This window comes from Canis lupus, chromosome 25 (assembly GCF_003254725.2).
Source record: "Canis lupus dingo isolate Sandy chromosome 25, ASM325472v2, whole genome shotgun sequence".
Taxonomy (NCBI): Eukaryota; Metazoa; Chordata; class Mammalia; order Carnivora; family Canidae; genus Canis; species Canis lupus.
The window spans coordinates 15,188,938-15,216,745 of NC_064267.1; the positions used below are offsets into that span (position 1 = coordinate 15,188,938).

Sequence of the window (27,808 nt, forward strand, 5' to 3'; positions counted from 1 at the left end):
GAAGCAAAGACAAAGGAGCACCACCTTGCCTTTGTACAGAAAGCTACTTCCTTGGTCGCTATGTGGTGTGGTGTGGTGTTGGTCTACATGTCTGTGTGACTGTGCTTCAGAAAGCTTGTTTTTTCTGGACCATCACAGGACTGGAAAATTGCAGGGAGTGTTGTCACAGCCAAGCTCTAGGCACTGACTTCTTAGAAAAAATTCAGGGAACCAGCGGCAGGTCTGCAATTGTAGCAAGGGAGAAGGATCCCTCTTCTTCCATCCTACTGTGTTCTGCAGACAGGACTCTGGAAATTGAACTGACAAAAGACAGATTAACAAAATTAAAGCACATCGATTTTTAATAATGTGAGCAACATGCATTAATACCAGAGAAACTCAACGACGAGCTGTAGCTCAAAGGGATAGTTAGAACCATCAGCATGTGACTCTTGTTTTCAGCACACGTCGTGATCTTGGAGTCTAGGATGGAGTCGCACGTGTTCAGCATGGAGTCGGCTTGAGATTCTCTCTCTCCCCCTTTGCCCCTCCCCCTGTTTCCTCACTCACGTTTTTTCTTTCTCAAATAAATAAATACAATTTTTTTAAAGATGCTATTTATTTATTCATGAGAGACACAGAGACAGGTAGAGACATAGGCAGAGGGAGAAGCAGGCTCTCAGCAGGGAGCCGAATGCAGGACTTGATCCCAGGACCCTGAAATCATGCCCTGAGCCAAAGGCAGACACTCAACCAATTTACAACATGGTAGATGCGTTTACTCTGACTGCCTGTATGTAGTGAGGAGCCACAATGCTTATGAGGTCATTTTTCTGTTAATTGTTACCTTCTACCTTCCATATTTTCATAACCCAGAGCCTATGTGTCCTCTCTAGGACATGTCATAGGATCATTTTGCTGCTGTGATTTAGAAATATAGTTGGGGATTTTCTGAAATTCTTGAGTTGAGTTTACATAGGTAGCTTTAAAGGGCAAGTGTCTGGCTCTCACTTCCAAAATTACTTCTCAAATTGGGAAGGTGACTTAAAACAGAAAAAATACTATAAAAATTTAATAACTTCTATAATTTGGATACCTGATCTACGCCAAGAACTGTGTGTGCCTATATTGGAAGGTGATATTGCCATTTCACAGAAGGCGAAACTAGAGGTTAAAAAGCATAGATGCTTTCTGCCTAGACATTTACTGGTTTATAGGGATCAAATCTATGGCTGCCCCACTAAATTGCTAAAAGCAGTTATTGTGATTGAGAGACTGCTGGCTTTATACACAGGTGAGTTAACAGAATCTGTGATGAAGATATCAAGTCTAAGACTAGGTTATGAGTAGATGCTGAAATTGAACGGACATCTCTCAGATTGAACAATGGCCAGTTCTGAGTTGATAAAAATCTGACACTCATACAGCTGGAAAAAAAGGCCACATGGGCTCCCGGCTATATGATGGGGCTGGAAAGGAAGAGTGGGCCATGGCGCGAGCCATCCAGGAGTCATCCAGGAGAGGAAGCTGGGAGTCATCCAGGAGAGGAGGCCAGAGAATTGGTGGTGCCAGCTCTTTAAAAGTCCCAGATGAGTGACAAAGACTTATCCCTCTAGTTAAGTTTTCATGATTCTGGGTGGGGGTTTGGGGGGGGGTATTAGATAATACTTTCTCACACCATTTGCTTGGGGTCGCTTAAGGTGAGGGACGATGCGCTGACCTCTAAACTGTGTACATCAACAATCTTTGGCTGCAACATGGAAGATTTGCGATTCCCTAATTATCTAGATACTTTAGGTTTCTTACCATTTTTAGGACAAAGTCTAAATCTTTTGACAACAACGTTCAAAACCATCAATAGAACCACAGATTTAAGTGAACCTGTACAGTTTCTTGAGTGTGCGAGTGTGGGTGGAACCACACATGCACGTGCAAATCCTTGTGACAACACAAGAGCAGGCCATGCACAGTGTTCATGAGGACCTGAAGTGTTAACCTCTGCATCATCTGGCCATTTCTTTTTTTTTTTTTAATTTTAATTTTAATTTTAATTTTTTTTTCATCTGGCCATTTCTACATAACCAATATGTCACTGGGTAGTTTTGTGCAGTATGAGTAGGTAGGCAAAATGGTATAATCTTTCTGAAAATAATGTACATCAATCTAAAAGAACAACAATAGGGAAGTAGTTAGATACGCTATGGTATAACTCTAAGAAGGGTTTTCATGCAGGCATTAAAAAGTATGTCCTCAAAGAATGAAAGAGGAAAATATTTTCAATATAATGTTAAGTGGGAGAACCAGATATAAAACATACAATGTGTGTGATGTATATATATCAAACACCAAAGACTAAAAACATCTATTTCAGATGGTATGTTTATGGGTTATATTTCTCATATTTTCTAAAATAAACACATTGTCTTTCTAATTAGCATAAAACAGTACTGTAATTATTATTTTGTGCCTGCTGCTTGCATCCCAGCATGGCTACCTTGAATGTTACAAAATGATCTCATTAGGGACCCATTTTCCTTGGAAGGTGGAGGAATGGGGAACTATAGATACTTATAGTTTATAACATTTGCCCTCCTAGGGTTCTAACAGTTCCAAGTTGTTGGTATGCAGATGATCACATTCTGTGAACAAGAAACTGAGGATTGGCCTTGTAGTGCCCTGTGCCTACCTGAGTGCCAGCTCTCCACAGATGTGTGCTTAATTAATTTGATGATGACTGAGATGGTGCTGTTAGAATTGAGACACCTGTGGAGGGGAACGCTCACCTCATGGGGCATACCATTCGGGCTAGACTGCTGGTGGCCCATGCATCCCTGGGGTGAGAATCAGATAACAGGTACTCAGGATGCTATTTCTCCCTTGTTGTTATTTAGTGATTTTTTTGGAATAAGACATTTCCCTACTCTTTTCTAGGATGTTATATATGTGCATCTGAATTGGTGAGTCTAGGACACCAAGGAAATTAGATTTGGAGTCTTAAGTAGCAGCCCCATGGAGGCCCATGCTGTGGAGAGGCAGGTGACAGTGCTGCTGAACTGGATGCTGACATGTTGGGTCTCCCTTGGCCTTCTCTGGAAAGATTGGTTTAGCCTTTTGAGGTCTGGAGTTTGCAGAGCTGAATTAGGTATTGTGCTCAGATGTAAAGCAACCAGGAGTTTCAAAGCTCCCGTAGTTCTAGATAAGCCTCTGTTCTAGGTTTCTATTGACGTAGGCAGTTCTGCTAGAAGGCTGTGAGGAATATGGTGCACCCAAGGGCCTCAGGAGAAGGGCTATTTACAAAAACAGGCTCTCTTGGTATTTCACGTCCTCCATGTGTAGGAAGCAAGAAGATAGAACTCTAATTTATTGTTACAGTACTTTTATTACTAAACTGACAGTAACAATGAAAACTTAGAACATTTTACAACTCTGACATTTCACAATTCACAAAACATTTTAGGTAAATGATCTTTTTTTAAACCTTGGGAACATCATACCTAAATCCAAATAAAATACAAAAAGTGCTTTGTGAGCTCTTAACCTGCAATGCAAACATAGCATGTTACTCTATTTTATCAGCGAGTGCGTGGCTGATGTTTTTGTATTTAATTCTAGTAAATTACAGGATTTCCAGAGCATTACCTGGTCACAACTCCTCATTTGCAAAGGGCTAAATGAGACCCACGAGTGACTTGTCTGAGGACACACGGCTAGTGATAAACAGAACCGGTCTTCTGTTTGCCATGCCTCCTTCCTAAAATTAATCTTTGCAACTTCATGAGAGTGGAAACTGCACCTGCTGTTCTTTTGCACCACCAGCCTGAGCAACTGTGCTATATGTACTCTGCAGCATTATTCAAACCTGAGGTGGATGATGGTCCCTATCTCTTTAAAAAGAAAAAAAAAAAAAAAAAAAAAAAAAGGCTGCTGGCGGGGCGGGGTGGCTGCTGACTGCGGCAGAGGCATCCAGTCCCCGGACCCAGTGCGGCTGCGGTGGCAGTCACTAGCTGGAACCTGCTGATGGGACAAAAGGAAAACAAAGGGTCCGAGGTGGACGCTGACAGCTACCGGTAAGTATTTGAGGATGCAGCTAGACACCCAACGGGAAGGGAAGAGGAAGGAGCTTAGGGAAATGAACGGGCCTGCAGTTTGATTGGTTCCCCAATCCTTTGAGAGCCGGGCTGCAGCCAGGTCGGTCAGTCACTGCAGTTGTTTGCGGAGATCATTGCCCCCTCTGCTCCGATACCCGCCTTCCGTGGAAGATAGCGAAATCTCCTTTCACGTGAGGGGCAGCTGTGAGTAATAGGTTCTTGTAAAAATGCACAGTTTGGGCTGGCAGCCTGTGGGTTTGTGGGTGAGGCGCCAGCTGCCTTGTTACTAGAGAGATCGCTGTGGTCGAGATGCTCAGACCACCCGGCTTTGTCATTTTAATTTCCACCCTGGGTTGCAGTGTGGGTCACAATGGCTCTATTGCTGTAGCACCGAGTGTGGGATTAAGAGCCCTGTTGAATAACAAAGTGGGATTCTCAAAGTGGCTTATCGTTTAATTTATAGTGATTGTCCTCATTTCAAAAAGCACACCCTTAAATGATTCCGCAGATGATAGTTATTATACAATGATATTTGAAAAGCCTGTTTTTTAGTTAAAAGTGTTTTGTTATTCAATTTTATTCGAATAAGTGATCATTACATTCTTAGAAAGAGTAGCTCCGTTTTAACAACAGGAATCTCTGTCTTGTTCTTTTTTTTCTTGAAACAAGGTTAATACTTCAGTAAAGACTGCTGGATGTGTTTCGAACATGACAATCGTTTTGGCTTTAATTTTATCCTTCTCTGTGTAATTAAGAGTGAATGCAGGTTAATTCCATGTGTTTCCCAAGCACGAGCTGCCCTAAAGTTATATGGAAGGGGAGCTCTTTATTTCTCCACCAATGCAGATAAAATAGTAGACATTTAGTCCCATTATATTTGTCACAAGAAAAGTGGATCTCCTATATTGTTTTTTTTTAAGCTATCCATTGATAACCAGGGACGTAGCAAATTAAAGTGTGATTATTATGTCCTGGTGGTTTTGGTTATGACTAACCAGCTTTCTTTCCCTAACCCTGACTCCAGGTCTTTCTTCATCCTTTCTTTACCTTCTCTGGCCTGTGGGCTGGCCAATTACCCCTTCTTTTTTTCTGGAGATGAGGCCCCTTCGATCTCCCTTTCAAACATACCAAGCTGGATGCTCCATATTTCCATCTTTTCCTTGTACCTTGCTCGGTTTGTAAGATCCTTTCTATAATTAAGATGATGTTTTCTGTCCTTCCCATGATAGGAAGAAAAGCCCAATCATAGCTTTTTGGGACTAAAGTTTGCTTGCCTCCGAAGCATCTGGGGTATTGCTGCTTTATGCTGGATTTGTTCTCAGAAGCTTTAGGTTCTGATCTCATTCATCTCTGCCACATCTTAGATCTGCAACCACTGAAAACTCACTTGACTTCTCTGAGTCTCAGTTCCTTCCTACGGTAGAGAAGTTGGCAGTTGTTTTCCACACTACTGTCATGGGGTGGGAATGAGGTATTGCAAATGAAGGCACCAGCACAGAACTTGGCACAATGTTGCTATTTAGCAGGAGTTTTGACTTTTCCCATTCAGTCTCCCCACCTTCCTATCCTCCCACCCATGGGGAGGAAGACTGAAGTGGTGTCTTGTACCATTTCCCTAAAGGAAGGAATTGTGAAATGATCTTTTGACCAGACTGCATCTCAATACTTACTAAGGATCTCTTATGTATAAAAGTAACACTGGTGCTTCCATGTTGCCACAAGACTGTTCTATTGGAGAAGGGAAAGCCAACTGTCTTAGTACAGCTCCCATTAAATCCTTTATGATGGCAGAAGCCATTATGATATTGACTGTCCTGCTGTGAGGCCAAGTGAGGACCGCTAAATGTGATTGACACAAAGGATGCCAAATTGGAAACCAGAACGATTCCCGTTGCTATTCTGATCTTGGACAACCTGGAGAGTAATTTGCTTTTTGTATTGCCAATCCTATTACTATTTTAATTTCTATTTTATGTGCTTTCCTCCTTTCTCCTCGCCACCTTTCCTTTCCTTAAATTCTACACTTAGCACATTGTGTCTGACTTGAACACCTAGGATGGAGCCACTGTGCTGATACCTAAAGAGGAACATAATGAAATTGGAAGAAGCACTAGGTGGGAATCAAGGGGTGTGGTGCTAGCTCCGCCTTGGCTTCTCTTTGCGCTATCTAGAAAGTCATTTACCCTCATATCTGAGACAGGAGATATAGAGTAGATACTCTTTGAGTTTCCTTCAAGTGCTGGGTACATAGTTAATATAGCCTGTCTCAGGAGTACCCTTGGTTTATAACAATTATTTGTTCAACTAATGTGTCTGCATTGCCACATTATGTCTGTTGTCATTCTCACCATAACCTCCTGGAATAGGCAATACCATTTTGCAGATCATAAAATATAAGGTTAAGAGAGAGGAGAGCCCCAACTATTTCTTATTTGTAAAAAGGGGAGGTTGACTAGATGATATCCATGTTCACTTTTCTTGCTTTGTGAGTCCTCAGACTGCGAACCTGAGCTCTAGTTTCCTTACCTTGGTGTCTCTCCTTTCGTGGCATTTAGACTTTATGGTGACATGAAGCCCAAGCTACACCAGTTCTTGCTTTTGTAAGGGGGCATGTATGGTCCAGTTATAGTAACATTGCATCCAGACAAACATTTGATTTAAATATTCTGCTCTGGATTAGAAAATGAGAAAATAGGAACTCTGCAGTCCACATATTCCTTTTCATGTGTCCTGAAACTATAGCATTTCTAAAAAGTCAAAGATATCTAAATAATGTTATGGGTGATCACTTAAACTTCATAGATCTTCTTATTTCATTTAAGTAGTAAGTACTAAGGAGGCATATGTATTTGAAATTTTTAGGTGTCTGGAATTTGTGCACTTATTTACATAGTAGTAAAGGTTTAGCCATTTTTCCTTGTTTTTAATGTGATGATAAATTTAATCACTAAAAAAGTCCTAATAGGATACCAGATAAATTATAGGCAATATTGCACAAAATAAACATATACTAAAAACAAAATTTGTTATTTAGTTGAAATTCAAACTTAACTAGGCATATTTTTATTTGCTAAATCTAGCAACTCGGTATAAACAGAACCTTGATAAATTAGATAATCATTTACTTTGAGCATAAAGATTAATTTGTTGGTTTTTAAGCTTAAAACAGAAATTAAATCCAATCTTTATCAGTTTTTCATAATATGCAAACATCTCCCTAGTTTTATGTATTAATGCTTTTATTAAATGATTAAGCTAAGTGACCATTCTAAGAAAATACTGATCCTGAAGAGTGTATTGTGTCCAATGTACCTCATATTCCCTAGGGGCCTTGCTAAAGAATGAAAAAAATCCAAGATTTTAAATATGTTTGTTTGGAGTCAGGTAAATTTGGTTTTGAAAAGTGACTGTACATCATACTAGTTCTGATATTTCACCTCCTGGAACTTTAGTTCTCTCCTTCTTAAATGGGACTGACTATAGGCTAATAAACCCTACCACCAATTTGATCCAAGATATGCTATAAAAATATGTGGTTTTTTATTACCTGGAAATTGACCAAAGTGACTAAAGTACTCAATCTTTATTGAATAACTTCTGTATCCATGGCCCAGAGTCTGACTGAGTAGGAGATGAACAAGCCATTCTTGAGGAGCATTCAGTAAAGTAGAGGAGGAGGATTTGTATAACACAGAGGAGACTTGGAATATTGAGAGAGTAATTTATATTGTTTTCTTATTAAATCTGAAATATAATATCTTCTCTGTTGTACATTTTACATGGAAATCTTTAATTACACCATACATACACATGCATACACACACCCAACCAATTAAGTATCATTCATCTCTAACTTTATTTTTGGTGCTTTGCAAAGTACATTGATGTGCACCTTCAATTACAGGGATGTATATTAGCGGCCAAAGAAATGGCTGTAGAGACCATGACCTTTCCCATAGCAGATTGTGCCAATACTGTTCTGCCATTAGTGACATTTGTAATTCTTGCTATGTCTTAGTATCTTAATTTTGCCCTATTGATTTATAGGGTGAATAATCTGACTTCTCCATTTTGCAAAGATGCCATTTTAAAGTCTTTGCTGACTCATGTTTTGTTCTGACATTAAGGAGGGCAAGACAGTTTTTTTCTGAGGGTAATTCCACTGGAGGCTTTCTGTGGGCCTGAAGTCTGTCTGTATTGGGCTCCCTGTTTTCGTAATGTTAGGGACTTTCAAGGGTAAATTTTTACTGCATCACAGAGGATTTAGCTCCCTATGAGAAAGTAATGTTGATTTTTAAATCCCATTTTCAGACAAATGTGTATGCCATTCTCAGGAGATTGCTATACGGGCAATTCTAGCTCTATTCTTTGCTGTAAATGGGTTGAAAGCCTGTTTCTAGGGAAACGAAAGCTATTAAGGTAGGTAAAGCTGCAGAGAGTGGTGCCTGTGAATCCTGACAGTACTGAGAAGAGTGGAAAGGGGGAAGGACCATCCCTGACATCCTTGCTTCTTCCCGACCTTGGACCCCTTCCTCCCCCTCTGTGAGAAGGGATTTTTACTATCTATGCAGAAAGCATGCAGTTCTGCAATTTAATAGACATACAAACCAAAAAAGAAGTGACATCGTATTGAGGATAACATTTTGGGGGTAGCTCCTTATTATATTTTTATCTCATCTCTGCAGGAGAGAACTTTCTTCTCATTCACGTAGGTGGCAGTCAGGCATCTGTATTCTATTTCCTGGGAAGTTTCTCTTGTCCTCTTTCTTTCTGGTGAAGTCTACTTTCTTCCACCTTAGAGATCCTTTCGTCTTCCCGCACTCCTCCCTGCCTACCTGCCAAAGGACAGCTTTTGGCTGAGGGGACCGTCACCTCCTATTTACACCAGGGTCATGATTTACTCCTTGAGTCTCTGGGCTGTTTCTGTTTCAAGTAGCATAACTCAAAGAGAGTTTCAACTCAGTGAGTAAGTGGACCTGGCATGTTTTTTTCCTCCTCCTTAAATGAGATCATACACGGTGCCAAATTCACCTGCTATAGGGAAAACCCAGGTTGCCAAAATAGGGTGTTTTTGCCAGGGAGGCGAAGAGGTCACTGAATGGCACACTGTGCCCTATATGGGCAGCAGCTTCAGGTTTCCAAGCCAAATGAACGGACTTCCACAGCTGGCAGGGCTGGATGTCCAAGCCCCATTCTCAAATGACAAGTTATAGAGCACCGATTGTTTGTGGCCCCAATGAGTGAGACAAGGACCTGAATCTGTGGTCAGAAAATATTCTGAATGCGTTTTATGTCACTTCATGTGTTAAAGAATATTGCATGAACACGAAGAGTGACATCCAATACTTGCAGAAACTAAGCACTGCAGTTTGCTAAGCACTTTTAGACATAGTGCAGGGTAGTCTTTATGATGAATCTACATTATCAGATGAAAGCATTATCAGATAAAGATTTCTATACAAGAGAAGCATTAGACATACAAGTATAAAAATCCTATGTAATGTTAATCTTGCAATCAGTAAGGAACAAAAAGCGTTTCTGTAGTTTAAAATAATGAATGTGAAATAAAAGTATATATTTAATTACAGGCAGAGATGTGTTCATATATCTGCATATTTAAAATGTTAAATTAGGGATCCCTGGGTGGCGCAGCGGTTTGGCGCCTGCCTTTGGCCCAGGGCGCGATCCTGGAGACCCGGGATCGAATCCCACGTCGGGCTCCCGGTGCATGGAGCCTGCTTCTCCCTCTGCCTGTGTCTCTGCCTCTCTCTCTCTCTCTGCGACTATCATGAATAAATAAATAAAATCTTTAAAAAAAAAATAAATAAAATGTTAAATTATGGCACACCAAGAAATAGATGTTTGTTGAATTGAATAAAGGGGTGTGTATGTGTGTGTGTGCAATCATGAATTGAGACTAAAAAAGACATATATATATTTCCTATATATTTTGATCTTGGATTAGTACAAAGTAATCATGAGAATACAGAAAAGAATATATAATAAATGCTTTGTGAATGTTGATGCACTCCATATATTTCAGTATCATTATGTGAGAAGCAGTCTAGTTTATTGGAGAAACCTCTTGAACTATAAGGTTCTAGAGCTTGTATTGGAGCTGTGTCACTTCCTTACAGTGTGACCTTGCAGTATCCTTATGGCCCCAAGAGACACTGTGATGGTATGTGATGGTCCGTTCAACATCGCCACTGCAGAGCATGGTTTTACAAAGATTAATATCTCTGTAAACTAACATTTCCATATTTATATACTAACATTTACATTTGCTACAGACAGCCCTGGGGACTTTTGTCAACCTTGTACCCTTCTATTCTATATTCTCTTGTGGCTTGGGCGCATGCTTTAACTTTCTTGAGCTTCAATCTCTTAACCTGTAAAAAGGGGAAACTATCTGGTCTACCTCTTTGATCAAATAGTCTTGTGGATTGCATGACACCGTATATGGAATTGTAAAGGACTAGAGAAATGTAAGGTACTGTCATTTAAATGACATACACAGGATTTCTAATTGATTAAGAAGGGCTTACTGGTACCATATGGATCTTTGGAACTTTGAGGAATACTTTGGAATGCTTAGGGAGTAGGTTCTCACAGAGTATTTCACAAGGTGGAGGACTATTATATGATAATAAATGAAAGATATTAAAAACTATTTTAAGCAAGGATGTCATTATATACTCTTCAATGTTTTATAAACCTATTTTCAATATTATCCCATGTATGAGACACAATTTATAGCACAAAGTGAATTTTTATTATCTTTAAATGGAAATACTGTGCATACAAAAGAATATATATAAATTAGAACACTTTGCCTGCCTTTTTTTTTTTTTTTAGATCATTTCCTTTTTTATTTTCAAGAGTTCTTTATGTATTCTGGACACAAACTTTTGTCAATTATCTGTATGGCAAATATGTCTGCTGATTTTTGTAGCTTGCCTTAGGTGACCAGAAGTATTGATTTTAATGTGGTTTGACTGTAATCATCTTTTGTCTTATGGTTAGTGCCTTCTATTTGTTCTTTAAAGAATTCTTTACTTTGAAGTCATAAAGATACTGTGTTATATTTCTTTCTAAAGACTTTAAGGTTTGATTTTCTCATTTATGTGTGGCATTGATATTTGTGTACCATGGGAGGTACAGATATGTTTTGTTTTTATGTAGATAACCAACTGTCCCAGTAACATTTTCTGAATGGTCTGCTTTCCCAACTGAATTCTCTAAACACTTCTTCATGTATCAGGTTTCCGTGAATGCAGGGCTCTGTTGCTAAGCTTTTATTCTAATTGTTCCTGTGTGAATGCCCTATTAACTTAGTTATAATAGTTTTACATTAAGATTCAATATTTAGGGGTGCCTGGGTGCCTCAGTTGCTAGGCATCTGTCTTTGGCTTGGGTCCTCATCCCAGGATCCTGGGATTGAGCCCTGAGTTGGGCTCTCTGCTCACCCAGGGAGTTTATTTCTCCCTCCCTCTCTGTCCTTTCCCCTGCTCATGCTCTCTCTTTCAAATAAATAAATAAATAAAATCTTTTAAAAAAGTTTTATAAAGAAAGATTCAATGTCTAGAAAAGCAAGTCTTTCCCCTTACTCTTCTGAAGGAATGTCTTTTTAAAAATATTCTTGTCCTTTTGTTCTTCCACAAAACTTGTCCAGCTTTATTTTAAAAACTTACTGGGTCTTTGGTCAGAATTCCTTTGAATGAAAAGATCAATTTGAGGAGAGTTGACATTTCAATGATAAGGAGCCTTTTTTGTCATCATGTGCATTATCTCTGTTTTTATAAGGGCCTCTTATATGTTTATATGACACAGCTATCAGTCTAAAATGTTGTCAAAGAGGAAAGTGTATTAACATGACATGACATTTTCTTGATGAACCTGTGGTAGGGAAAACTGTGTCCTCGTCTAGCAGCTCCTTAATTCTCTCTAGTAATAAAATTTTCAATTTTAATATTGCCTCTTTAATTAACATCTAGCCCACAACTTAGAATTCCAAAAACCATTATTCCCTTTTGGACACTGGAAACTTTGTACATGTGCATCTCCTCAGGACTTGTCTTCTCTAATTGTTCTGAAATTACCCCTGTGAAGAGGTGTAGCATAGGCAGTATGGTTGATACTGTCTGTTTTTATGTTTTCTGGGAGAATCTGTAAGATATTAGAGTTAGCTGTTTGGTGAACATTTGGTGCAGCTCACCAATGAAACTGGCCAGCCTCCTGCTTTCCCTATGAGGAGAGTTTCCATATTAGTGATGGAATCTATTGCATAGGATGGACTTAGTTCTTAAATTAGTTGTGTCGAGGGATCAGGAGAAAGACTGTATCTTGGCTTTGGTGATATATTGCTCAAAGTCGTCATATCCTGCTAGCATTGATAGAAATAAATGTACTTGATGATAGTACTTTCATTAGGGTTCAGAGTTTTATAGGAAAAACAATTCAAAGATTGTTTTTTATGATGGATGTATTATTGTCCATCTGTAGGAAGGTTATAGTGATTTATACCACAGGGTTCTACATTGTGTAGCCATTTTACTAAACATGTCAGGTGATGTAAAGCTAACATTTCAGAATGTGTTTTTTAAAAGATATCAACAAATTGGAAATAGAGATGGAAACTCATTCAATGAGGTTAATAAGCATGAATGTGCAGTGTTCCACTGAAATCAATGATTCTGTTTCTCTCTAATGCTCCCATGGAAGCAGAACATCACGAGCAGAGAAATTGTGCTGAAGGCAAGGGCCTGGAGGGTCTCTATTCAAGTATAACTAATCCTGGATTTCCTTTGGAATTTCATATTTTATTTTTTAAAGATTTTATTTATTTATTCACGAGAGAGAGAGAGAGAGAGAGAGAGAGAGGCAGAGACACAGGCAGAGGGAGAAGCAGGCTCCATGCAGGGAGCCCGACGTGGGACTGGATCCCAGGTATCCAGGATCATGCCCTGGGCTAAAGGCAGTGCTAAACCCCTAAGCCACCTGGGCTGCCCTATCATAAATATTTATATAAAACCTGTGTCTGTTCTATGACACGTTTATACTTTATAACTATACTTAGAATGACAATTGACAAAATCTTTTTTATTTAGAAAGACATAATTTGGATGAATTTCTATTCTCAGAATTTGTTTATGAGTTAGATCATAGAATGAATCATAGAATTTTACAGGTGTTAATAACTTGGAAAGCTTATTCCAACCCCTTGTTTCACAGATAAAGAAATTGACTCTTATCTTCCACTTTATTACACATAACTTCTCTTAATCTGAACATTTCAAATTAAAGAGTCTAATTTTTGAAATTCATTGTCATAGGCTTTCATTTTCATGCTACATAATTTCTTAATTTAATTTCAATTCTTTATTTTTAAAATTAAATTAAATTTTAATTCTTTAATTATAAATTTCAATCTAGAATTTCTCTAATCCTTTTTTTTTAAGATTTTATTTATTTATTCATGAGAGACATAGAGAGAAGGAAAGAGACACAGGCAGAGAGAGAAGCAGGCTCCATACAGGGAGCCCAATGTGGGATTTGATCCTGGGAGTCCCGGATCAGGCCCTGGGCGAAAGGGAAGCGCTCAACCACTGAACCACCCAGGCATCCCAAGAATTTCTCTAATTCTTTACCCAAGGCAGTCAAATTTCATTACACATGATTTTATGTGAAAGAATAATCAAGATTTTGGATTGGCTTGTTTTGATTAATCTCACTCCTGATGTCTGGTCACATTTTTATTATAACAAGTTACTGAGGAAGTGATTTCAGGAAATCACGCACTGATTACAGTGCATTTTGAGTTATTTTCCTGGGTTTTCATGAAGCCGAGAATCTATAGTGTTATAAGTCTAGCTTAGTTTACTATCTCTAAATTACATTTGTCTGCAATGAAATATCATTGGTAACAAAAGTAGAATAGGCATTCAGGAGCTGGTTTTGCAGCTTCCAGTGTGTGAGTGCCTAGCTGAGTGAGCCTGAACACTGTTCCTCACTTTACTGCACCCAAGTTTCTTCAACAGTCTAACTATTCTCTCTCGCTCTGTCCACTTCAAAGAATTGTTTAAGTGTGATACTAAGAGAGTGTCTTGAAAATTATCAAGTGCTTATACGCATGAGAATGTATAAATGGGTAGAAAATTCAATCTCCTGTGTCCTTCTGGCTTATCACTGTTGTCAAAGCGTGTCACTTATTTTCCTAGTTTTTTTTTTTTCTTAAAATATTAGACTGTTGGTAGTCACTAGGGGTTGCTGAGAATATTACAAAAAGACTTTCTGATAGTTACATTTTATTTTTTTTTCCTGATGTAGATGTTTCACTTTCAAACATGAGCTATATTATATGTAAAGTCATAGCTTTGGATTTAAAGGCATGGTTTCTGAAAAAGGGCACTCATCTAAAGTACGTATTTCACTTGAAAGAAGCCAGGGAAATGGAGAAATGGGAAGAAATGTGTAGGGAGTGAGAACAGGAAACTAAATTAAATAGATATGTTTTTTTATTTATAGAGTCCACCATGTCTAGTTACATGTGTGTGTTTGTTGGTTGTGAGGTAAGGGATAAATGCCATGCGATTTGGCAGGGCTCTAGTGCAACCAGCAGTTTATAATTAGAAAGTCGCTGGAAATAAGAACCGTGGCTGTCTTCCACAAGGAATTACATTTTTAGTGCATTTACTCAGAGTACTTTTTCCCTACTCCCTCTAACCTTCCTTGGTTTTTCTTCCAGGATCCAAAAGTGATGTGGCAATGCAGGCATTACCAGAGCAAGCAGAAGGGCTCTTGCCGGTGAGTGTTTTATATCTGGTGAGATGAGGGTGAGAAACACGGAGCCCAAGAGCTTCTGCAACATTTTTCCTCACCACCTTCAGAAAGAAAAACAGAAGATTCCCAGATGAAAATTGCTACTTTCTGCTGTGGAGAAAAGCCAAACACCGTTACCTACTTGATACTAGTTTACCTTAAGAACTTCTGTGGGTTGCCAGATCAGAAGGCATAACCCAAAGAGGCAACCACTTTTGGACTGGAGAGTCTTACTTGAAGGAAGACAACAAGACATAACAATGCTCCCGGGCATCAGATGATGGGTGGTGGACACTGAGGGGAAGATGGGCTTCTCACCGGCCACGCAGAGCTGAGCTCGGAGTATACACTGAAAGGAAATACAAACGAAAGACTTAGAAAACAGAAAAATAGTTTCATGATTTTCACAGACACATATTCCAGAAGTAATAATGGAGACCACGGATAATAGGTAAATGAGTTCATGTTTTAAGTGACAACGATTGGCATTGATATTTTAAGGCTTATTGGGTTTTCCCAAATGAAACATAGATAGGCAAAAACAGATGAAAGCTTTCTAGAGATGAGAGGGAGTCAACTATAGATATTTCAGCTGTAACGGGAATGATGGCTGTAGCAATTCAAGCCAAGGTTGGAAATCATTCCTTACCTTTGTCCAGATGGTTTTTGGATTTTCTGTCTTCTGGTGTGGCTGTTGTAATGGATGGTTGATTAGATGCCCCATCCCCATTTTCTCTTTCCTCAAGTGTATATGCTAGTGCCTCCTACTGGCCATGGGATTATTTGGAAAATATGAAATAAAAAACTGAAGTACCTGAAATTTTATCAAATGACCTGGGAAAGGAAAGAGAGAGAGAGAGACAGAGAGAGAGAGAGAGATATGGAGAGAGAGAGCAGTGAACTTTGGTAAGAATAAAGTTTACTCCTTTCCTCAAATTTAGTTGTTATTTTGTAAGAACCATACAAGCTTGAGGTTTGAAGCAAAAATATAATGTTTACAATTACCCCTTAAATTTCTATGTGTTTTTTTCTTAAGCATATGACAAAACACTCTTTCATTGATTTTGAATGCTGTATTCAAATAGTATGCTCAATAAATAAAATTTTAGTGCCATAGAGACCAGGTAAGCCTTCACATCTTGTACCCTAATGATATCAACAGATGAAAAGACTTTTCAAATTTGCCTTTCAGATTTGGCTTGTTGAAAAAAACCCCAGTGTTTGCTTTTATTTTTCAGAAATTTCCAAAATAAAAATTTTTAAATGTTGAATTCACTAGACAGAGGAGGTAAGTGTAACTTTTTCAATAGAACTTGCCTCTTAGCAAATGAGGATTACTTTTGTGACTGGTTTGTACTTAAATATGCGAATGCACACAAGTGTTGAGATCACTTAATGGATTTAATTTTTATTGGCCAATTGGAATATTTGACTGTTTTTTAGTATAATAAGAAGACATCTAGAGCATCTAAGATAATATTACTGATGTTAAATTTTTTAAACATGAGAGAAACATACGTGTCACCATACATGCTATCTCACAGTATTTTTGAAGATTTTTCTTTTTTTTACCTTTTAAAGTGCTTCTATATTATGCCTTCTCAGTTGTGAAAGTAGGTGTTTTTCAAACTAAAGGTAAATTCATTTTCATACTACTTGGCAATTGACTGATTTGTTAGACATAATGTCATTTTAAAATTTATTTTATTTTTTTAAAGATTTTATTTATTTTTTGAGAGAGAGTGTGTGTGAGAGAGAGAGAGAGAGAAGGACAGAGGGAGAGAGAGAGAAGCAGACTCCCTACTGAGTGGGGAGCCTGACATGGGGCTCAATCTTGGGACTCCAAGATCATGACCTGAGCTGAAGGCAGACATTTAACTGACTGAACTACCCAGGCGCCCCTATAAATTTATTTTAAAGAGTGATGTTTATGTAGAATCACTGATACTGTCACTAAAGTATAACTTTTCAACAATCAGGATTGATTTGAAGTAGCTAACAGATGTTGAAAAAATGACAGATTCTGGCTGATAAACTTTTAATTTAATTTAATTTAATTTATTTGAGAGAGAGAGAGAGAGAGAAACATAAGCAGGGAGGAGGGGCAGGGGCAGAGAGAGAGAAACAGACTCCCTGCTGAACAGGGAGCCTGACATGGGGCTGGATCACAGGACCCTGAGATCATGATGTGAGTTGAAGGCAAATGCTTAACCGAGTAAGCCATCTAGGAACCTCTGGCTGATAAATTCTATTTATAGCTTTAAAAAAGTATATTAGCATTGAGTGTGTCTTTGCAGATTCTGTAGTCTTTGGGTACTGTAGGATATTCTCCGAACTGATATATTTATTTACTTAAAGCTTATTTACTTATTTACTTAAAGCCAAAATGCCAGTGACTGGATATAGCAACGTGTGTGACTACACAGAGTGGAATACGTGGGTTGAGGGCCAAAACATCAATCTTAAGGTCATTTTTCTAAGTACACACTTTTATTAAGGCATTTAAAACCTATCTTATTAAGACCATAAATCTATAAAGCTTGATTGCCTGGCTTCTTTGATCCTGGGACAAGATAATAATTTTTATAGGTGAAAAAGATCCAGCTGGGGCTTCTTGAGCTCTGGGGCATAGTATCTTGAGTTCTAAGGGGTATGTGTATGTGGTGGGGCTCATGCAGTCATGGCATCAATAGTTCAGGCCCTTCCTAGGGTATTGGCTTTATGTAGATGTTTTGGGAAAAGAAGTTAGATTGTCTATCTAATAGGCAGTATCAAGCGTTACGCTAAAATAAAGGCAGATGTATTATTGGATATGCCATCTGGATATTTAATTATTTATTTTTAAAGATTTTATTTATTTATTCATTAGACACACACACACATACACAGAGAGAGAGAGAGAGAGAGGCAAAGACACAGGCAGAGGGAGAAGCAGACTCCACGCAGGGAGCCCCACGTGGGACTCAATCCTGGGTCTGATAAAATTTAACTGATGTTAAATTTTTTAAACATGAGAGAAACATACGTGTCACCATACATGCTATCTCACAGTATTTTTGAAGATTTTTCTTTTTTTTACCTTTTAAAGTGCTTCTTAGCTAGCTGCTATGAAGGCAGCGCTAAACCACTAAACCACTGAACCACCCGGGCTGCCCTCCATCTGGATATTTAAACTAAAAGTTGAGACTTAATCTCAATTGTTGAAGGATGCTTTGGGATTGGTTCTCTCTCTATGGCCATCAGGAAGACTCTGGAGCTTCAGTATGTGCCAGTGTAAAAGCAGAATCCAGGATGTGGAAGGGTGGACCAGATTTGGAGAAATTGTCCTACACAATGCCTAGGAAACAGTTCTAGTTACAGTGTGCTAAGGAGCTTCACTTATTTGGTATTGATTCAGGCTGGTGGTGATGTCTGAGATCCTTTCTTATGGGTCTTGTTTGATAGATAAGAAAGCTGAAATTATGTGACTTGCTCAAACTCATAGGGTTAGTTAAAGAAATTTTTTTTTCTGACACTTGTTAAAATGGTTAGGAAGACTTCATTCAAGACTATTGAAGGGGTGTCAAGAGCATTGCAACAGGGGAGAGAGATCGTGCTCAAATCTGAATACAGCAAAGATGACTAAGGATTTATAGCCAATGAGCAGAGTGTGGAGACCAGGGGATGTAATATTAATAGAAGGAGATACCCAGTGTAGGGGGATTCTTGCTAAACCATCTTGATAGAATTCTTGCTGAAGGCTGGCAGGGTGATTGGGTATCAGGGGTAGGGATTATGGAATTTGGTTAAATACTGAGGGTAATTGGATGTTAAAAGTAGGGAGATTTTTGCTAAACTGATTTAGCAGGATTCTTGCTAAAGCTGGGTTAGGCAGGTCAAAGACAGAGCTTAAGGGCAAGGCCTCATTGAAAAGAAGGCTCAAAGGTGTCTCCTAAAGTTTGGTCATGGAGAGAGCCCAGGTTCAAGCAGGTTCAAGACCTGTGACTGGTCCTGCCTCTCCCATCTTCCTCCAGAATCTACCCAATGTGTCTGGCTCCACTGACCTGGGGATTACAGGGCAGCCCTTTCAGTTAGGATCCTCCAAATTAATCTCTGTTCTTAAAATTAATCATTCAGCTAACATGTATGGAGCATTTATTATGTGCCTGGGGATATATCAGGGAATTCAACTGATACAGATACTGACTTTTGTGACTCTTACATTCTATCAGGGAAAGACAGAAAATAAGTAGTACATAATTAAGTTATATGGTATCTTGTATGATGGAACAAAAGGAATGGTAAGCCAAAGAAAGGAGGTGGGAGTCTGATGGGGTATAGGAACATGTGTCTCAATTTTAAATAGGAAGGTCAGGATGGTACTCATGAAAAAGATTAAATTTGAGCAAACACTTGAAAGAGGAAGGAATAATAATAATTATGAAGGAGAAGAATGTTCCAGACAGAGGAATTCATGCAAAGTGCCTAGGTAGGAGCTGCCTGGCATGTTACAAGAATAGGGAGGTGGTGGGCATGCTGGAGGGAAGTGAATGAAGGCCAGCTGACGATGTGGTTGAAGAGGTACCTGGGCACCAGGTCATCGTGAAGCCAACTGGGAATCCATTGCAGGGTTTTAAGGAGTGACATTCTCTGACATGTGTTTAAAGCAGCCCACTAGCTGCTATGAAGAGGGCCAGGTGTAGAAGTGAGGAGCCCATTATGAGTTGTGACAATCTAGATGAAAGATGATGATGACTCTGGGCAGGATGGAAGGGTGTTGGACGTACCTCTTCACTGATGGCTCTGTGGTGGTTCACACATGTGTTTGTCAGTATCTTCACCAAGGTTGTGAGAACATCATTAGTATCTGACTGTGTGGGAATGTTGAATACACTTAAGATGAATATCAACAACCTGATTATGATGACTGTTATGCCATTTTCCCAAAAATGATCAATTCCCTAATTCCTCACCTGACACTAACTACCAAAAGTTAGCATAGACCCTTGAGGTTAAGGGCTCAGTCCTGCAAGACTGCCCCACTTGAGGGTCCAGCTACAAATGGGATCTCCAGGTTACCCAACTACAGATTCAGGGATTACCATGGTGCCTTTCCTCGGGTTCAGTAATTCACTACAACGACTCTGAACTCAGACTGCTTTACTCATGATTATGGTTTATTGTAAAGGATATGACTCAGTAACCCCCAAGTGGAAGAGATGTATCAGGCAAGATTTGGGGGTAAGGAGTATGCAGTTTCCGGAGCCCTCCTATCACCTTGATGTGTTTACCAGTTGGGGGGCTCCCTTAGCCTTGTTGTTTCAGAGTTTTTATTGGAGTTTGATTCTGTAGGCATGACTGATTGAACTCAGGCTCCAGCCCCTCTCCCTTCTCTGGAGGTCAGGGGGATGCAGCTAAAAGTACCAGTCCTCTAATCACATCACTAATTCCTCTATCTCTAACCACTGATCCTGAAGCTACCTAGAAGCCCTGCCCTGAGTCACCTCATCAGTATACTAAAGACACTACTATCCTCAGGAAATTTAAAAGCTCTGTGCCCCTGGGGCACCTGGGTGGCTCAGTTGGTTGTCTGCTTTCAGTTCAAGTCATGATCTCAGGATCCTGGGATTGAGTCTACTGTCAGGCTCCCTGCTCAGCAGTAGTCTACTTCTCCCTCTGCCCCTCCCTGCTGCTTGTGCTCTCTCTCATTCACTCTCTGTCTCTCAAATAAAATAAAATAAAATAAAATAAAATTAAATAAAATAAAATAAAAAATAAAAGCCCCCTGTGGCAAGCCCAAGAAGATATATTATATTTAATTACACACACACACACATATATATGTATATAATTTTTTTTTTTTTTTTTTTTTTTACGGGAGCATACTAGGAGTAAGAAAGAATCAGATGGGAAAGCAGAGTCCAGGCTTCAGGATAGCAGGCAAAGAAGCTGAGTCCACGTATGTGAAACTAAGCCCAGACAGGGAAGAGCAAGTAGGCAGTAATGGGCCAGGAAAACAAGCCAGACCTTGTACTTCTCATGAGGGGCAGGAGTGGATTTAGGCTCGAAGCCATGGGTCTAATGGCAGTGACCCAGAACCAGAGCCAGGGTGATAGGGGTCCAAAGAAAGAACAAGTGGATTAGTAATTATTCCACACTCCTTAGTTTCTGTAGTTCATGAGTCTAAATAAAGTCAGTTAATATTTACATCCATATCTCCATGGCTCAAGCCTTCACCCGTTTGACAAGACTTTAACCCCCATGCTCCACTAGTCTGCTTAAATTCTTCCCCAGCTATTTCTGGGTATCCTCAAGGTGGTGATGTCTTATATGGGCTCAGGAATAAATTTGCTCATGTTCTTTCCTCTTGAGCCTCTAAGTCAAGGAGATTGTCAAGGCCTCTGAAAGCTGTTGTTTTGGTAAGTCCCCCATACCCAGTGGACACCCTGAGCCCAAAACCATTCTGAAACCTGGGGATAGGGCAGTAAAGGGAGATGAATGGCTTCTCCTCAAGCCTGTGCCAAATTTGTTTTCTGGGAGGGAAGCAGCACTGCATGGACTAAGTCTTGTCCCATGTTTCATAAACATTGTGCCTGAGTTTCTGTCCTCATAGGCTCAAAACCAGTCCCTTATATACCAGGCAGAAAGGGGAGAATGGGTCCTGTCCTGCCGCCTCTACATCTCCTCCCTCTCTCTTCTCCTTAGATACCTCTGCATCCAAACAAAACAAACTCAGAACAAATATCCTTCCACCTCCTTTCAGAGAAAACAAATTGTGTAATGGAAAGAGTATCAACGTTTGAGCCAGATATACTTGGTTTGAAACTTGGCTTTGCTATTTACTAGTTATGTGGTCTTGAATATGTTCATTTTTCTTAATAGAGGGATCATAATGCCTACAATAATGTTAGGTTAGAGATCGTGAAGTTAAAACATAGTAGCTGACCCAGAATGCCCAAGAAAAGGTATCACTTGTTACAGTTACTTCTGTTAAGCAGCAAAAATTCAACTGAATAATTTAAAAAATCAAATTGACTTTGTTGAACGATTCATGAACCAGGCAGCCTCCCATCTAGCAGATAGAGAAGAAGTCCATCAGGCTGCAGGAAAGGAAAACATTTTAAAGGTAGAGAGGGAGTGGATAAAGGAAATTATTAGCAAAGAACGCATTGTTTGAGGCAAGGTCACCCTCCTAAGGGGAACAGAAGGGTCTATCAATATATTTCCTAGTGCTGGCCAGGAAATTCCGTGTTGACTGGTTAAAGGTTACATTCTGGCGGAGGGTGAAACTGCACTTCGGTTAGGTATTAAGTCTTGGTTTGCCAATGTGATGCCCTTAACATAAGTGACTCCATTTTGGGTCTGGTGTTTTCATTTCAATACTCCATTATTGAGAAACTAGCACAAAGCCTAGCCATGTGCGATGGCTTCCACCAGCAAGTGTTACGGGGTGGTGCTGCCTACTGCCATCCCAGCTAACGAGCAGTTGTAAACTGGTCTGTCTTACCCTTCTTGGCTGGTTGCAGGGATTTTCCTTTCTACCATCCTTTCTATCATCCCCTCAACATCTCCAAGTGTGTCAAGATCTGCTCAGGAAGGGCCTTATCCAGTGTCTGGTCAACCAATAGGAAACACAAGATGCAAAGGCAGGGGCTGGCGATAATCTTGGTGAACACCATATAGTATATTTAGGGAAGGAATCATCAAAAGGCAGCAAGATGATTTGGGACAGTTGGTGATCCTCACCGAGTATTAATGAAAAGGCCAACTTGGTTTCCCTGTAGTTTCCTGCCATGGGCTCTGTAGCAATTCCCATTTTCCTGGTTCCTGGGGGAGGGAAAACAGCCTGCATGTGTGATGTTAAGCTCTTCTGTGTAATACACAGGCTAGAGTTTGGTCTGCAACAGGTGACTCACCATTGCTGTCAGTTTCAGAGCAGTAAGAAATCCATCTTCAATGACCAGGGGAAGGGATTTGGTGAGGGAAGGAGAAAAAGACATACTGATGAATGCTTTGCTGTATTTGTCCATCAGGCACGCTGCTGTTTCTCAAAATAGTTAAGTCTGATTCAGTTTCTCCTTCATGGGTAGACAGGCAATCATGCTGTGGTGAGCGGGCTATAGATGGGGTCCCCACAGTCAATTTAGGATAAGCCAAAGGTATATGGAAAATGAAAAAGAATCAGTTGCCAAGGAAGCTGGCAACTGAGGCAGTTACCTCCCAAGACCTGAGGGACTAAGGTAGAAGCAGTTGCCTAAATCTTTAAGGACAAAGCATAACTTGGGGCAACACCTCTTGAGAAGGGCAGTGACCTTTTGTTGAAAGACACAGACCATGGTGAGGCTATGTGACGGGTGTTGGGGGAATGAATTCTGTGACATCACTCTCATCTCTCACTTCCCCCTCTGTTGAGGCTGCTGTTGGTCAACTGAACCTGCAGCAAAAGCCTCCTGAGGCCCTCCTGATGCAGTCCAGACAGGTCGGTTGAGGTGAGCAAGGTGGAGAGTGGACCTGAGGGGCAGAGTGATATTTAGTATATGTGGAAAGAATCCTGGGCTTTCACCCTCTTTACCCACGATTGGCAGAAATCCTATGCCTGGTCTTCATACCCCTTTGCCCCCCTTAAAAATATTATGAAAAATTTTAGGCATACATAGAAGAAACTGTTAAGTCATTGTACCTATATACTCGTTATGCAGATTAAATACTAATTGAAATTATGCCCAATTTGTTCATACCTTTCTCTTTGTTTCAACATGGTAAAGCAAATCCTACCCACTCTATTTTGTGCTGGGGGGGTGCAGCTGTGCAGTGGCATTCTGAAGGACCCCGAAGGCTTTTCCACTCTCAACAGATGTGTGTTGAAGGAAGGAGTTCTGCAATCACCTAAAGCTATTGGAAAGGAGAAGGGGAAGCAGTAACAGCCATAGAAATATATTTGTTATTTAACATTTATAGGTACTGGAATCATTACCCATTAAACACTACTTAGGATGGTCCTCTTCACTGAAAAATCAATTGATAGGTTTTTCTTGAGAAAAATATAAAGTTAATTTATTACCCAGTATAAAACATTAGGGTTTTATTTTTTTATTTAAATACAATTTGCCAACATATAGTACATCATTAGTTTCAGATGTAGTTTTCAATGATTCATTAGTTGCCTATAATACCGAATGCTCATCCCATCACGAGACTTCTTAATGCCTGTCACCCAGTTACCCCATCCTCTCACCCTCCTCCCCTTCTGCAACCCTTTGTTTGTTTCCCAGGTAGAAGTCTCTCATGGTTTGTCTTCCTCTCTAATTTTCCCCCACTCAGTCCCCCTTCCCTTATGGTCCCTTTCACTATTTCTTATTATTCCACATGTGAGTGAAACCTTATGATGATTATCCTTCTCCAATTGACTTATTTCACTCAGCATAATAACCTCCAGTTCCATCCACATCGAAGTAAATGGTACGTATTCATCCTTTGTGATGGCTGAGTAATATTCTATTGTGTGTATGTATGTGTGTGTTTGTGCATGTATGTGTATCACATCTTTTTTTATCCATTCATTTGTTAAAGGACATCTCAGCTGCTTCCACAGGTTTTAAATGATATCATTTACTGAGCCTCCAAGAGGAAAAAAATTTCAAGTAGGAATGATAACTTAGAGTCAAATTGACATGATATATTTTTTAAAATTCAGCAGTAGGAAAAATGTTTTATATATGAATCCTTAATATAAATTATTGTAACTTCTAATTTGTTATGATTGAAAGCCACAGCCATAAGAAAAATAGTGCAGAATCAAAACACTAATTCTTTTCAGAGCTAAACACAGTTTGAAGCCTACAGCATCTCCTAGACCAAGTAAATAGGTTCTGTATAAAATCTGTCATAGAATGTATAGAAAAAAAATCCCTTGAAAAATCTTTGAAAATAAAAAAAAAACAGAAAAGCTTTATAAAAGTGGTTGTATATTATTGTGACCTCTAGCATAGGTAGGTACAGCCAAATAATTTGACGTTTTGACATAAATTAACCTGGTCTCTCCTCCCCAAAAGAATAAAAAAACAAGAGAAAGGAACTGCCTCTTCTCATGTTGCAAGAAAATCCTGGCTAAATGCAGAGTCCAAGGAACAGACTTCAGACACTGTAATTTATTCTTTCTTTTAATCTGTATAGTGAAGAATGGTAGCAAACATGTTCTTTAAAGAGAATGATGCACTACAGAGCCCTTGTACATATTTACTGTCTTTTTTCCTTTTTTAATTAGGGAAGTCTTAGCTCAAAACTTCAGTTGAGTTACAGAAAGAGAGGACAAGTTTACAAGGACAACATGTGCTTTGCAGACATTGTGTTAAGTGCAGTGGCAACTGATTGTTTCTCTCTGCCCACTGACCAGTCACTGAAAAAAGGCAAACATGTCTACATTTTGCTACTTAATGGTACCTTATCATCATATTCTTTGGGTCCATAGGTCCAGTCCCAGTAAAAGCTTATTTTCTATTCTGGAACAGGTAATTATCAGTTTGTGTTTTGGAAGTAAGGACCATGGATATTACCAATTTACTTAAACTTATTTAAGTATTATTATTTAGTGAAGACTGTTCTCAGGGTTAAGTTAAGGATCTTTAGCCAATGTCTTTCATTGGTAAAATGGATTCTCCATGAATCAAGTTGTCTTCTGAATCTCCTCCATCCAGTCAGTTGACTGTCGAAGCCACACCTAGTTGGTAGCACTTCATTTCTACCTTAAGGTCTTTAAAATGGAATAACTAATGTTTTTTAAGTTAATATCTTTCTTATGGGTAGTCATATATTACAAAATGTTAGCTTTAAAATTCATTATTCTCACAATTAAAAGGAATCTTTAAGCTGAAGGAATTTTAAGTTTAAGGAACAAATTAAGTTGCAAGTACATAGTGAGGAAGAGCATACTTAAGCTGCCTATCAGGGGTCCTCTGCTTCAAAAAGTCTCCCCAGCAGCTGTATCAGCACATCTCAAACCAGCATCCTACACAAATGAATGGTACTTTCACAGATAAGTGAAAAGTTGGGTATTGCCCATATATTAAGACAAAAAAGAAGTGTATAGAGACTCCTGGCTGGCTTAATTGGGAGAACATGTGACCCTCAATCTTGGGGTCATGAGTTTGACCCCCACATAGGATATAGAGATAACTTAAAAAAATGTACAAGGTGAGCAGAGGAACCAGCTGATGTGTAGGAGTCTTTTAGCTCCCGAAGGAAGGCCTTAGAACAGTAAGTGATCAGCAAACGCTAACAACATTGACCATAAAAATTCTTTAGGTTCTGCACAAATTCCAATCACTTCTTCATCCTCTGATCTTTTACAGGCTGAATCCCAATTTCCCTTTGGCTCTGTTGCTTTTTTTTTAACCATTGCTTTTCCAAAAATTAGGTGTTGTGAAGTTCACCTCTTCTCAAGCTGTGAAAAATTTTGGAGTTTGTGATGAAAGATTAGACCAGCTCACAGTTCTATCTAATGACAGTTTACTAATATCTGTCCACTAAGGCAATTATTAAAGAAAAGAAAAAAATGATAAGGACCCACTTTTCTTCTAATTCTTACTTTGTACGGAGGATGCAAAGTGCTTATTAAGGAATGAAATGATTAAGATCACAGCATTCCCATTTTCAGCACTGAATGTTGTGGGACATAGAATGACATATGAGAGATTGTAAGCAAGAGAGGTTTCAGTAGTCATGAATAAAGAAAATTCATGCCTTCTTCGATCATTCATAAGTGAAAGTTAAATGTTGAAGTTGTTCAAGGAGATAGAGGTTTCTTCTCATTGGCCTAGCTGGAGGCAGCCTTCTACTCTTCCAGCTGGGTGCTGATTGATTAGTAGGATCTCAGTAGTTCATTTATCAGGTTCTTCTCATCTCTGAGGTGTTTTATAGATTTATCCCCTGAAATGTGAAGGAGTGTTTCCAACTTCCCATTCATGCACTTCAGAACTTAAATATAAGATCAGTGCTTCCTGGATATGTGATGCAAGTCTGAGGTTCTAGCTTTTCACCAACTCTTCAGAGAAAGAGATCTTATAAGTATCCTGCTTACCCATCTCAGTCCTTGTTCACTCCATAAGCACTGATGAGGTTGTGTGCCAGGCCCTGGGGGTGTGGAAGAGGGATATTGAGACCTGTTTCCTATTCTTAATAGGTTCCCAGTCTCTAGAGGGATACACAGCCATGTAAATACCTGGTTTATGTAGTGTGGGAAGACCTGGGATAGATGGACATGCAAAGCATTATGAGAGAATAAGAAAGGTCACACAAGGCTTATTTGTCATGGACCCATTCCCATTTCTCCTGAAACCATATTGGGTAGAGAAGGAAGGTTTCTCAACTGAAGTGGCATTTGAGCTGGGCCACCAAGGATGGGTAATGGGTTTAACATGTAGGGAGGAGGTAGATGCTTCAGGAGGCAACAAAATGTGCGAAAAATGTGCAAAAAAAAAAAAAAGTGCAAAAACATGGGCCTACCTGCAGTACTTTGGGGGAATATTCAGGAAGGAGGGGAGGAGACAAGGTTGGGAAAGTGAGCCTGTCTTTAAAGCATTTGAACTTTATCACATGGGTAACTTAAAGTACTGAATATTGTTATGATGGGCAGAGGCTTAGTCCCCCTGCATTTGAAAATAACTCAGTGGCAATATGAAGGATTGACTGAAGCAGAAAGGATTTGGTGCTGAATAGTTAGGGCCCTGATCTCATGGTCTAAGCAAGAGAGAGTAAAGCCTGAACCACTATGAGCATGCAGAAGGAATGGATTCAAGAGATAGTCAGCATGGTGGACCACGGTGGCTGATTGGAGGTATAGGTAGAGGGTTTGCAGAGAAAAACCAGTATTTACTTTTGGGAATATTTATATTATATTCACAATATCTGCAGATTATTTAATCAAAAATGGAAAATATGTAGAA

At 39.4% G+C, this 27,808-nt stretch overlaps 1 protein-coding gene across 2 annotated transcripts in view; it reads left to right on the forward strand.

Annotated features, from left to right (window-relative positions):
* Window positions 1–3,915: 3,915 nt before the first annotated feature.
* The window catches only part of SACS (sacsin molecular chaperone), an 89,852-nt gene continuing 65,959 nt past the window's right edge, over window positions 3,916–27,808 (forward strand). For both annotated transcript variants that reach the window (XM_025462709.3, XM_025462713.3), the window contains exons 1-2: window positions 3,916–4,046; window positions 14,815–15,339. In XM_025462709.3, coding sequence (XP_025318494.1) covers window positions 15,320–15,339 — 20 coding nt within the window. In that variant the 5' untranslated portion in view covers window positions 3,916–4,046; window positions 14,815–15,319. The remainder of the gene's footprint in view (window positions 4,047–14,814; window positions 15,340–27,808) is intronic.